The 12,355-nt window shown below is 35.1% G+C and overlaps 1 protein-coding gene across 1 annotated transcript; it reads right to left on the minus strand.

The window, feature by feature from the left end:
• Window positions 1-345: 345 nt before the first annotated feature.
• Window positions 346-5,017, minus strand: LOC131594734 (protein OS-9 homolog). The gene is made up of 8 exons (XM_058866935.1): window positions 4,817-5,017; window positions 4,570-4,682; window positions 3,472-3,675; window positions 3,265-3,336; window positions 1,260-1,375; window positions 1,100-1,166; window positions 917-1,023; window positions 346-818 (listed from the first exon to the last, which is right to left on the minus strand). Exons 1-8 carry the CDS (start codon window positions 4,896-4,898, stop codon window positions 671-673), a joined length of 909 nt encoding a protein of 302 aa, XP_058722918.1. The 5' UTR covers window positions 4,899-5,017; the 3' UTR covers window positions 346-670.
• Between the last annotated feature and the right edge of the window lie 7,338 nt (window positions 5,018-12,355).

Genomic DNA, 12,355 nt, shown 5'->3' on the forward strand with positions numbered 1-12,355 from the left:
TTGCAAGAGAGCGCAACGTGAACAAGAAAGAACCTCAAGGGATGAAGCCAAGATTGCAAGACAAGAGTTTGATGAAGAGAACACGCTCTTGGTCATGATCACAGAAGGGGAATGCAACAAGAACAAGTTACTGGACAGCAGAAGCAGCAAAAGTTCTGAAAATGCTGCAGAAACAGGCATTAAGTTCTGGAAATTCTACTTAATGGTGTAATTTTCAAAGAAATAATTATTCAACAATGTTAAACACATGTAATTACTCTAACTGTGTCTAATGTTTATCTTAAGAGACCAAAGGTGTAAAATTTACATGACTAAAATGAAACAAGAAAAATTTAAGGACAAAAGTAAAACCTAAAGGATGAGAAGATTAATTTAGTCTTATATGCATTGTTACAGACTTACAGACAATATTTAAAAAATTTAGGCCCTTGGAGACAATCGTGGGTCACAAGTTCAGGAGTTCACAAATAACACCTAATAAGAAACGGTACTTTTTCTGAGGAATAATAACAATGCATAGAAGAAAATAAAAATCTTTCATAAGCTGCAAGAACCTCCTAAAGATTAAAAAGCTCTGTCTATCCACTGTTTTGGAAGGGAGGCTTGTAGAAACCGCAGCGCCTTTTGGTCATTTTAGAACATACATTTTTTCCCATTGTGTATATTTACATCATTGTTCTGAATCATTAATTTCTGAATCAGTGACCATAACAATCTCCGTATCTTCGTCTTCTTCTCTCACTTTGGATACCTTGTAATCCTTTGGAAGCGCATTACAGTCTATGGTGTGCCATACTGGTCTCTCCTCTTGAAACAATCTAAAGAAAAAATAAAGGCTCAAATTTGAATCATTCGAGTTCATGTGTTATAACTTAGAATATGTAATTGGTGACACAAACTTCAAGTGAGAACTCACGGGTGCTTGCATAGCATAGGGACATGAACTGTAAGTGCATACTTGCAAGTTGAAATCTCTGTGATTGAACTGATCATAGCTCTGGGTTCTGAGCATACAAACCTTACCTATGATAGAAAAAAAAATGAAATCAGTATGATGAAGGAAAGAAGAAACCATAACTAGAATTGTGTGCTTTCGTACCTCAGTCTCTCTTGGCTTATTCGTAAGATCGCATATGGTTCCATTAGTATATTGGTGAGCATGATATCTGAAAAACATAATATACTAAATGAGTACTTATTCACATCACATCATATACAATGCGAGACCATTCCTACTAATAGCCATTTGGGGTAGGTACCTTTGTGAGGCATCCTTTGAGCGGGGATCCTTAAATGTAGAAATGTCGGAAAGGTTTTGGTTAAATGCAGCTGTTGCCTCTGGATCGTACACACCCAAGACAAATTCCTGGACTACCTGTAACGAAGAAAAATGTATATTGATTATTATTTATTATGTGTAAACACATGACTTTACAAAAATCTGAATAAAATAAAACAAAAAAAAAAACCATATAAGTGAAAACTTCCCCAGCTCTAGTGTTACAATTCCGTGGACACGAAATCTGAGAAAAATATTGAATTCCACTATGGCCAAATCCACATTTCTTAAGTTCCTCTTTTTTCCAAACTTATTCTAGGGTAGTTAAAAAAGAAGGAAAAAAACAGAGGGATTTAATCATCACCCGAATGGAAAATGATCCAAAAGCCCAAACCTCATGGAAGCTGTATAAGAATTTGGTCTGGAAACAACAGAGGCTTCCCCATGTGGAGACCCTGTTAGAGGTTTAGAGCTCCAAGTCAGCTCTTCATATTTCTATACCTTTCTTGTGACTAGGCGACATAGCTTCTCAGCAAGTCATCCATGATTACCAGTCATACCCTATGACTCGGCACTTATCCAAACAATTAATACATATAGATGAATTCAAGTTCAAGACCAAAAATCATAATCTCGTCTGTACCACTTTTCATAAAACTAATATTGGTGGTAAAGTAGGCAAGAATGAAATAGAGGTAAGCATGGCAATACCATCCAAGTTTAAAATCCTGTCAGCACTGGAGCACCACGTGGATGTCACTAGCAAGTGACTCACACCAAAAAAACAATGATTGAGAGCATTAAATTGAAAATAAGAGAGAGCGGCTGTTTATTCAAGGAGGGTGAAAGGTCTTTTGCCCTGAAGGGAAGAGAAAACAAGAAACGAAGTGTTGCCTTTTGAGATGACTCCAAGGTTAGAAGGCCAAAGGTTGGTGAATCTAATGGTCAAATTCATTGAAGGTATTAATCCAACTGAACAGTTAAAATTTATGCAAGTGCCAGATATTTGTTTGTGCAAGTTGGAGGCATGGCACATTAGCAAGGTTGAGCATTTTAGTAGAACACTAGGATATTCTAAGAGGATCTAGAAATAATCACTCAGATGCAACTGGAAATTTCCGTGCTCGACCTTCTCTAAATCGAAATAGGAAGCTTGATCCATAAGTTTTTCACCTACTAAGCTCCGAGCTTAGGAGGCTGGTGTATGGTACTGGACCGTGCCTCACATTGAACTCGTCTAAAGTACAGGATACAGACAAAACACAGATTCGGCTCAATTTAGAGGTCTAGTTTGGAACTCCAAATCGCCTCTCCACATTTCCCTACCTAGCCGATGATTCATAACATAGACACTTAGCTAGCCATCCACAATGAACAAACAAACCCTCAACTCAGAGATTAACATTCAGGAGGCTGTCAATCCTCACACTTAACCCTGCAGCTCCCTGCTACCCAAGATGTATTTATAGGGTACAACATTTGCAAATAAAGGACAGATTTCCATGTTCTAAAGTCTAATAGCAATACTGTAAACGTAGCCTTAAAGCTCTGTATGATTTGTAACAACAAACTTCGTCGATTGTTATTTTACTCAGGAACAAGAGAGTAATATTCTGAGAAAGAATGATACAAATTTCTTGCGAAGGAACCCAACTTGCTTTGCATTGGGGTCCACAAACGTACTCTATCTATACTGGTGGGTAAAAAGAGAGTCCATAGCCCCATTAGAAGCTTGAACCCCATTTGAAGTTCAAACTTTTCTGATAATATGGTATAAATGTTGCTGATCAAATTATAAACTGATCCAACTCCTAGGATGCACTAACAACGTTACCATGCAACATTGAGTGAATTGATTTAAACTCATTCATGAATGTAATTTCTCTACAAATCCATCACGTTGGGCTACTAACCAAAGGATGAAGAAAATAGAGGTTTGCAAAAAGATTCACAAGGGCTAAAACTGAATGTGATCAAGGGAATACCTTTTCATCTTCCAAATGCAGCTGTCGCAGCTTCTTGTGATAACAAAACTCATAAGACCACCAACCTTCTTGCTGCACAAACACATTATCCAATGTGAGAAAATTACTTACAATGAGACTCGTGAGGGACGAAACTATCTGTATAAAAATTAAACAAATAATTGACATATCATAATTCAAAGCAAATACAGAGCTGCAAGTACTAACTCTGATAACGCATGGACCCTTCAATACTTCTAACAGTTCATCTGGTGTCTTCTGTTTAACCCTTTTCTCAGTTTCAACAATCATGCTGCTAACATTGTGCTGTATAAGAGGCTTTCCACTTTTTTCCTTTTCCACCTTAGGCAAGTAACATATAAATTTCTGTCCATTTTTATCGGGTAAAACTAAAGATTCCTGGTCATCATCCTAAAAATTCAACATCGGGAGTTTTTATCAGAAGGCGATATGATAAAGATATACAAAGCTGACTATCACTGCACTCAAAAGGAGGTGGTAGGACATTCATTTATATCCAAGAAAATGTGTTATTGAATTGTAAGCTATTAATGACATAGACACGGAAACCAGACACAGTGCTTGTACGTAGACACCGATACTAACTTAAGGGAGTAAAGTGATTGGATGTAATCAAATGTGTCAATGTCCATCCTAGCAAAGACATCAGACACACATGAAATGTGTGTCAGTGAGTACTACATAGATTTCACTGTTGTCAAATAACGGCTATGGCAAATTGTGATGATGGATTTTGTTAACAACCAACTTGTGAAGAACGGTGGTGCCATAACACTTTATGGTGGCGGCTTAAAATGGCAGATTTGTAGTTCTCCACCGCAGTTCGCCATCCGCAATCTATAACCCTGATAGATTGACAATTCATTCCTTACAAGCAATGGAACATTTTATAAACTCCTTAAATCCCCAATCTAACACAAAGGACAAATCAAAACCATACTTATTCCCTATCTCTCTGATATCATCAAAAAAATAACACCATTCATAAACCCATAGTTTTGCTCAGAACCAGCATATATACACAATACACATCATTTTCACCCATGCTAAACATTCAACATTAATCCAAACTATAAGTTACAAAAAAATTTGAAAAAAAAACATTAATATCACATTCCCAATAACACAGAACCTATGAAGCACGACATCCCGAATACGACTTCGACACTGACACAGCTGACACCAATAAGAATTTGAAAAATCATAAATTAATCACAAACATCGGTGTGGTATCCGACACCTTTTTTCAGAGGCGTCGGTGCTAAGACAGATTAGAGAGCTTACAGGGTGAAAAGGGGATTCTTCGGGATGAAATTCAATCTTATATTTCGGTTCACGAGAGCTACCTCTACTGCCACCGCCGCCACCACCACCACCAATGCCACCAAATATACTACCTGTTCAAATTCTCATCATACATATCAAACACGCAAAAACAAACACAATGAATAGAACAATAATCAAAATCCTACAACTGATTTCAAAACCCTAAGAAATCCAAAAGAGGAATAAATAGAGAGAACACAGTTACCGATATGAACAGGGAAGGCACTTTCTGCAAAGGCATAGCTGAAAGATAGAGCTACGATGAACAACAAAATGAATGATCTCATTCTTGTTAAACCTTGAACCTACACAAACGCGATTCTAATTCTGCTTCAGCTTATTTCAAACGCGATTCTATTTCTGCCTCAGTTTTTTCAAGCGTTTCAACAAAAAATGTAATATTCAGAGATCTAAGCTTCGATAACACCTTGCTATGAAAAATAAGTTCTACGTCATATTACCAATCGGCAGATGCCACGTCAGTTAAGCTGATATTGTAATAATTGCTTATTTTAGATTTAAGACTCATTTTGTACCGTGTTACTTACACGTTGTTTATTTTTTACATAGTTACTTACAGGTTTTTTTTTTTTTTTTTTTTTTAAGACTACACTAGTAAGAAATCTGTTGTATTTGTTTTAAATTTATATTTTTTAATAGAAAAATGTTTGATATTCGTGAAAAATAATAATTGAATGTATAGAAAATATCTGGTATCCGTGAAGAAAAATAATAATTGAATGTATAGAAAAATGTCTGATACCCGTGAAAAAATAAATAATTGAATGTATAGTAAAATGTCTGGTACTCATATAAAAAATAATTGAATGTATGGAAAAGTGTCTGGGACCCGTAAAAACATTTAGATCAATAAGATTTTTTAATACAAAATATAATTTTGTTATTAAATATGTTATTAAAGATGTTAGATGAGTTGTTAGATATGTAAAAAAAAATATGGTGCAGAAATTTGTTGTGTTCCCAAGAAAGTGCAGGTCTGCAAATCAGGGGCGGTCCTGAGCATGGGCTCGCGGGGCGGGAGTCCAGGGCCCCATAATTTTAAGGGCACCAATTTTTTTTTACCCTTATATATATGAAAAATTCTATTTTAAAAAAATTTGTTAGAATTTTTTTTGAAAATACTGACTAACAAATTTCTAGGGGCACAACAAAGTTAAACAAAATAAAAGAATATAATTTCCCATAAATAAAATATAGAGTAGAATAAAATCAATTAATTTCCCTAAAATAAAATCAATTAATATATTCATAATTTTAGCAAATAAAAAATGTAATTGAGGCACTAAAATTAAAATAATAATATATAGAATACTTTATATCATGGCAAAATACGCTTTTTGGTCCCGTATGTTAACTTCGGGGTTCATTTTGGTCCTTTAACTTTAAAAAGTTTCATATTGGTCCCTTAACTTTTCAAAAGGTGCCATTTTAGTCATTTTTTTGTCATATTAATGATTTTGCAACAAAAAATGCTAAGAGGATGATATTTAAATAATTTTAAGGGTTTAGTAAAAAAAAATTATAGAAAAAAAGATCGAATTAAGAAGAAAAAGAAGAAGAATAACACTCTTTATAGTGGTTTATGTTTTAATGTAGTATAAACATTGATTCAAAGATCCATACTTGTATTCTTTTTGCACAATGACAAATGAAAATGTGTTTTTTATTCAATTATTTCTTTAATCCTTATGTATTTAATGTTTAAAGAAATTATAGGAGCACCACTCTTTTGATTCGTGCAAGACACCCAAATTCAAAGGACCGGCCCTGCTGCAAATCATGTGCAAGAGGAGTTCTATCCAATCCATATTCTAAAGTTAATGTTATTATTATTGATTGATTCCTAATTGGTATCATATGCAACAAGTTAAACATAGATCTTCTAAATTGATATGATTGTTCCAACCCTCATTTATTTCTTTTTAGTATGCATAAGAGTAATTATTTTATTACCTAAGTGTATTGTGTGATCTATATATGTTTGTGTATATGCTCTGTATGTGCATCTCATGTCTTAATCACTTAATTATTCAATGTATCAATCTAAATTTTATATCGTTCATTGCGTTCATGTGCATCGTTATTTCATTCATGCATCCTCATTCAATTTGAACATTAAAAGATTTTTGCATTCACATCAAACAAATTGGCATTAAGGATCATTTTGAACATTTGCATTAAAATTGCTCAACTATTTTTATCACTCATGCATCACGTTAAAATTGATTTTATCATGATCATTAAAAAAGGTGTTTTCATTTCTAAGTGAATCAACATTTCAAAAGTCTCAAAATATCAAGTTTTTTTTTTAATTTCAACTTAATGATTCAAGTCAAGAAGTTTTAAACTAAACTCGTGATTCAAATAAAAGGTTTGAGATTTGGGATTGTTGAGATTGATTCGAATCAGACTTTGAACGCAGTGACAGACCTAAAAAAATTATGATGTGGAGGCAATTCAAATGTATAAATATTTACAATTTTAAATATTATAAATATATGGAGGAATGACTTTGAGCTAAACTATTATAAAAATATTACATATACAAATAGTTCTATTAATTTAATTTATAAGAATATTTAAATCTATATAAGTTTAATGTAGTTTTTAATATAAGTGATTTAGGTTCCATCAATAACAAAAACAACCCTAAACTATTACATTCCTATTGATTTTTTGTTCAAGTTGCTATGTGAGAGTGCTCTGTGTTTAGTTTATTATGTATACTATGAAATTTACTATATGGATGTATATATATTTGTATATGATTAACACCTTTGTGGGGGCATGTGACTACACATTGAAAAAGGTGGGTTCGTCCCTGTTTGAACGTGATTCGAATCAAGGCCTTTTTCACTTAAAAATAAAACATGTGATTCAAATCAACTTTTACATGTGATTCGAATCACGAACTGATGGGTCGCGCCAATACCATTTAAGTTCGGTTTTCTATTTTCAAAATAATTTCTCCATTCATCTTTTTCCCTCAAACATTGAAAACCTATTTTTAGCAACATTTCAAGAACATCATCTAGCATCATCTTGATCATTTCATCTTCATTAACATCATAATCATCATCTCCACACCATCATCACCATGGCACATCAACTTCAATCCAAGGGAGGTTACAAAAATAACAAGGCAAGTGTCCCATTTCTTCGTCAATATCATCATCTACTCCAATCCCTAAGAAGGCCAAAAGTAAGACTCAAGCAAGAAAATAATTCGATGATGGTGTACTGAGAAGCAAGTCCAAGAATGTGTCAGGTTCTAGCTCTTCAAACTCTCCTCTACCCCTGTTGTGCAAAAAGGTAACTCACTTGCTTCTAGAAGATTCTCTGTCAACATATACTAAATAATTTCTAAACAAACCGACTGAGCCAGAATATTATGTTGATCACACTTGTGAAGCTGAGATAAGAGCCGAATTTCTTCAGCTATTCGCTAAAAAATATTAGTTAAAGTTTATTAGGTTGAAAAAGAAATTTAATCCTGATAATGTGAAGGCATTCTATTGCAACTTAGTGAAAACTAATATTGGAATAGAAAGCAGGCTTAAGGACAAAGTAATTCAGTTTACGTTTAATTATTTTTAAAAGTATCTTGATTTGAGGTCTGGTGGTGGTCATATTCCTTTGAATGAAGAGAAGTTGTTTGGGTACAATCGTACAAAGTTTTTGTTGTCCATATCCAAGTCAGTTGTTGATAATGGCAAATTTTCCCATTAGTTAGGTAAAATTTGACATGAGGCTGTTGCACTGGATTTTGGTTAAAATTCTGAACAAGAAATCGAAGAATTCGAGTAGAGCTGATGACTCAGATCTCTACCTTATGTGGTGTCTTATTGATGGAGGAATGGACTGGGTTAGAGTAATCATTGATAGGATGATTCACTACAGGGACAACCCAACCAAACCTTTGTTCTATTCACCCTTTGTTCAGATGATTCTTGAACTCAATGGCATTAAATCCAAAGAAGAAGATTATGTGGGATCTCTAGTAGGTATGGATGAGTTTGTGGTATCCAAAATGCGATACTATAGAGATAGAGATGGCATATATTTGAGAAGTCGGGCAGAAAAGTGTATGACAACAAAGTTATGGAACCGGGAAAGAAATCTACAGTGACTGTTGTTCCTTCTGATATTGGTACATCCTCTTCTTTTGCATCTGATGATGTGAATATGCTCCTTGATGAGATGCTTCAGAAGCTGTTGGTGGATAATCAAATTAGAGAGGATGGGATCTGTCATACCCTAAAATTTCCCATACTATTTCTCCTATTCAAATTCAAATCAAGGTACAAAGCTCAAAGACACCCTCTCCTAAACAAAGGCTCAAAGAATTAGGGTTTTATTGTTCTGAGGGAAAATCAATGAACCAAAGGCTCCAAGGCATCCCATATGGTCTATGATACCCCACACTATCTCCATGACAAATTTCAGGTCTCAATTCAAAAGATTGATCACTCAATTGTTTAGAAAGTCAACAGTCGACTAGTTTGACCTAAAAGTCAACTGTGGTCAAAATACAGTCAAAACTCCTGATTTTTTTGTCAACATCCTTATATTGAAGTATCATTCACCATTTGATCAAGAATTGATCATGGTTCATCAGGGAAATATCAGAAATCAACAATTCCAAAAGTTTCTAAATTAGGGTTTTCATAGGAGAAAGTCAACAGAACTTTGACCAGCCATAACTCCTACATGGAACATCAGAAATTTTCCATTCAAAGCTCATTTTGAAGGAAATTGAATTCTCTACAATTTTGTCTCTCACAAGCCAAGTCTAAAAATGTTTCATTTAAGAGATATGGATCAAAACATTATAGGTCCTTTTCAAAAGTCAACCAAAAGTCATTTTTTTCAAAAGAGCATACAAGGAGCATGGAAAATTATTTTGACATGAGACCAAAAACATTGGTTAGAGGACTCTTTAAGGTTTCTAAAGAGTCCTAGAACTCCTCCATACCTCAGAAATTGAGGGAGATATGCCTTGTCAAAGTTGGGCAATTTCAAAGGAAGAATGTGGAGCAAAAGTGGTTCAAAATGAATTTTCTTGCAAAACAACCCACTATTTTTTGGCCCAAGCTTGATCCTCAAGTTATCCAAGATTCAAAGATCAATTCTCACGAAATTATGTGATTTATTTGATTTTATTTGAATTTTTATTCACTTAAAAAGTGATTAAAATCAAATAATCAAAGATTTATGAAAGAGATTTGACTTGGTTCTAATTTCCAATCATATCCAATCAAGTATTCCTCATATTTTCCATTAAATTTCGTTCATAACAACATTGGTGAGATTGGATTGATATTGAGCATATTTGGAAAGATTCATAAATCAATTTTCCTCCAAATTGCAATCTTTGATTCAAGAAAGATTTAATCCAATTTTGTTACCCTAATGCACTCTCTATAAAGTACACAAGTCACACAAGATACAAGGGGACGAAAATTTCTGGATACAGCAATCCTAAGAAGCTTCAAAAAACAGTGATTTCAAGGGAGGTAGCAGTCGGAGTTCGGGACGGTTCTAGGTGGTTCCAGGCATCTAAAACAATCCCTCGTGGTACTCTGGAGCTGTAGGGATCATTATCATATAGTGAAACGCCAAGAACAGACTCTGTAACTCACGGTTATGCCCAACTTTTTTCCGATTTGATTACGTTCATATGCTCATCATAAATAACATGTGAATACATATTTTGAATCGTGATAATATGTGGAAGCTTCTTGTATCATTTAATTTGCGTTTGGATGGGTGTATAATAATGTGCCATTGCTAGGGTTTTGGATTTCGAATTAGGATTTTCCGATTGGGATAAAATTAGGCGAAACTAATGGTACGGTTGCGTTCCAGGGGTTAATTCCGATCGATTCATGGTGGCATAACGTATTTTTGGGGCTTTATTTACAAGAGATGATAGATCAAAGGCTCATTGAGATTCTGAGGGATAGAGATGAAAATGATGTCAATGTGATTGAACCATGCTTTGAAATTCCGGAATGTGTAGAGATTGGTTATTATGGCAAAGCTGCTGTAGAACCTCTTGTGATATGTTTGCCTGGATCTGTACCTTATAGTTCTGATAAAGCTGTACCCTACAGATACAATGCCACCATGTTGGAAGCTGGAAAAGAAGTTGAGATTAAGCCTCTGTCTTCTGTTGAGAACATAGCAGATGTTAGTAGAGTGACTAGAAGCGGACGGGTTTTTACCCAGCCCCAAACGGTTGTGGATGTCCAGAGGAATCCTACTCAAGTGCCTGTGGACAATAATGATGTGACAAAAGTGAATGCTGGATCATCTTCAGGAAAGGAGATGGATGAGATTTTGAAGCTTATCAAGATGAGTGATTATAAGATTGTGGATCAGTTGCATCGTACTCCGTACAAGATCTCTATAATGGAGCTGCTGACGAGTTCTCCTGCTCATAGAGATTCTTTGATGAAGATACTTGATCAAGCCTTTGTGGATCATGATGTGACGCTGGATCAGTTTAATGGGGTTGTGATTAATATCACTGCATGTAACAATCTGAGCTTCAGTGATGAAGATTTGCCTGAGGAAGGAAGAAATCATAATTTGGCTTTGCACATCTCTGTCAGTTGCAAAGAGGACTCAATGTCCAATGTTTTGATCGATACTGGCTCATCTCTGAATGTCATGCCAAAATCCACTCTTACTAAGCTGTCTTATGGTGGTACACCAATGAGATTTAGCAATGTGATTGTCAAAGCTTTTGATGGATCGAAGAAATCAGTGGTTGGAGAGGTTGATTTGCCTATTGGTATTGGACCATTTGTCTTCAAGATTACTTTTCAAGTGATGGACATTTTCCCTGCATACAGTTGCTTATTGGGACGCCCATGGATCCATGAGGCTGGGGCAGTTACTTCAACTCTCCACCAAAAGTTGAAATTTGTGAAAGATGGAAAGATGGTTGTTGTGAATGGAGAACAAGCTTTGCTGATTAGTCATCTCTCTTCGTTCCGTACCATAGAGGCTGATGAAGTAGTCATTGGAACTGCATTCCAAGCCCTGTCTGTTAATGATGAATTCAAAAAGGATGAAGCTTCCATTGCCTCCTTCAAAGATGCTCAACTGGTAGTTCAGAATGGACATTCAGGAGTATGGGGACAAGTGGTGTGTCTGCAAGAGAACAAGAATAGAGGTGGTCTGGGATTTTCTGCCTCAGACAAGTCCGTGATGAAGCCTGAATCTGCTTTTCGTCCTTATCAGGAGATGTTCCATAGTGCTGGGTTTCTACATCCGACTCTTCCAGAAGTGAACGCTATTGTTGAAGACGAATCAGAGCCAGAAGTGCCAAGCTTTGTGACCCATGGAAAGATGATTATGAACTGGATCACCATTGACATTCCTGAGTGTACTCATGCTTCAAAGTAATTTGCTTTTATGTTTTTCAAAAATCCTTTCATTCTGCCCAAGATGAAAGTGAAGTTGTTGGGCCATTTTCGGTTTGTTTTAAACATTAAAATCATCAATAAAAGTCATTTTGTTTCTGCATATACATGTTTTTTATCTTTTTGCTTTTTCTGGAAAGTGGTAACACAAAAAACCTTAAAAAATGTTTTCATTTGCCATAATCTGCACGATTACATGTTTGCATATATCTTTCCTTTTTTCTGAAATAATAATCACTTGTGCAGATTAATCAATAAAACCGTTGAAAGTAATGACCCTGCACCGTCTC

Source organism: Vicia villosa, linkage group LG4 (genome assembly GCF_029867415.1).
Source record: "Vicia villosa cultivar HV-30 ecotype Madison, WI linkage group LG4, Vvil1.0, whole genome shotgun sequence".
Lineage (NCBI taxonomy): Eukaryota > Viridiplantae > Streptophyta > Magnoliopsida > Fabales > Fabaceae > Vicia > Vicia villosa.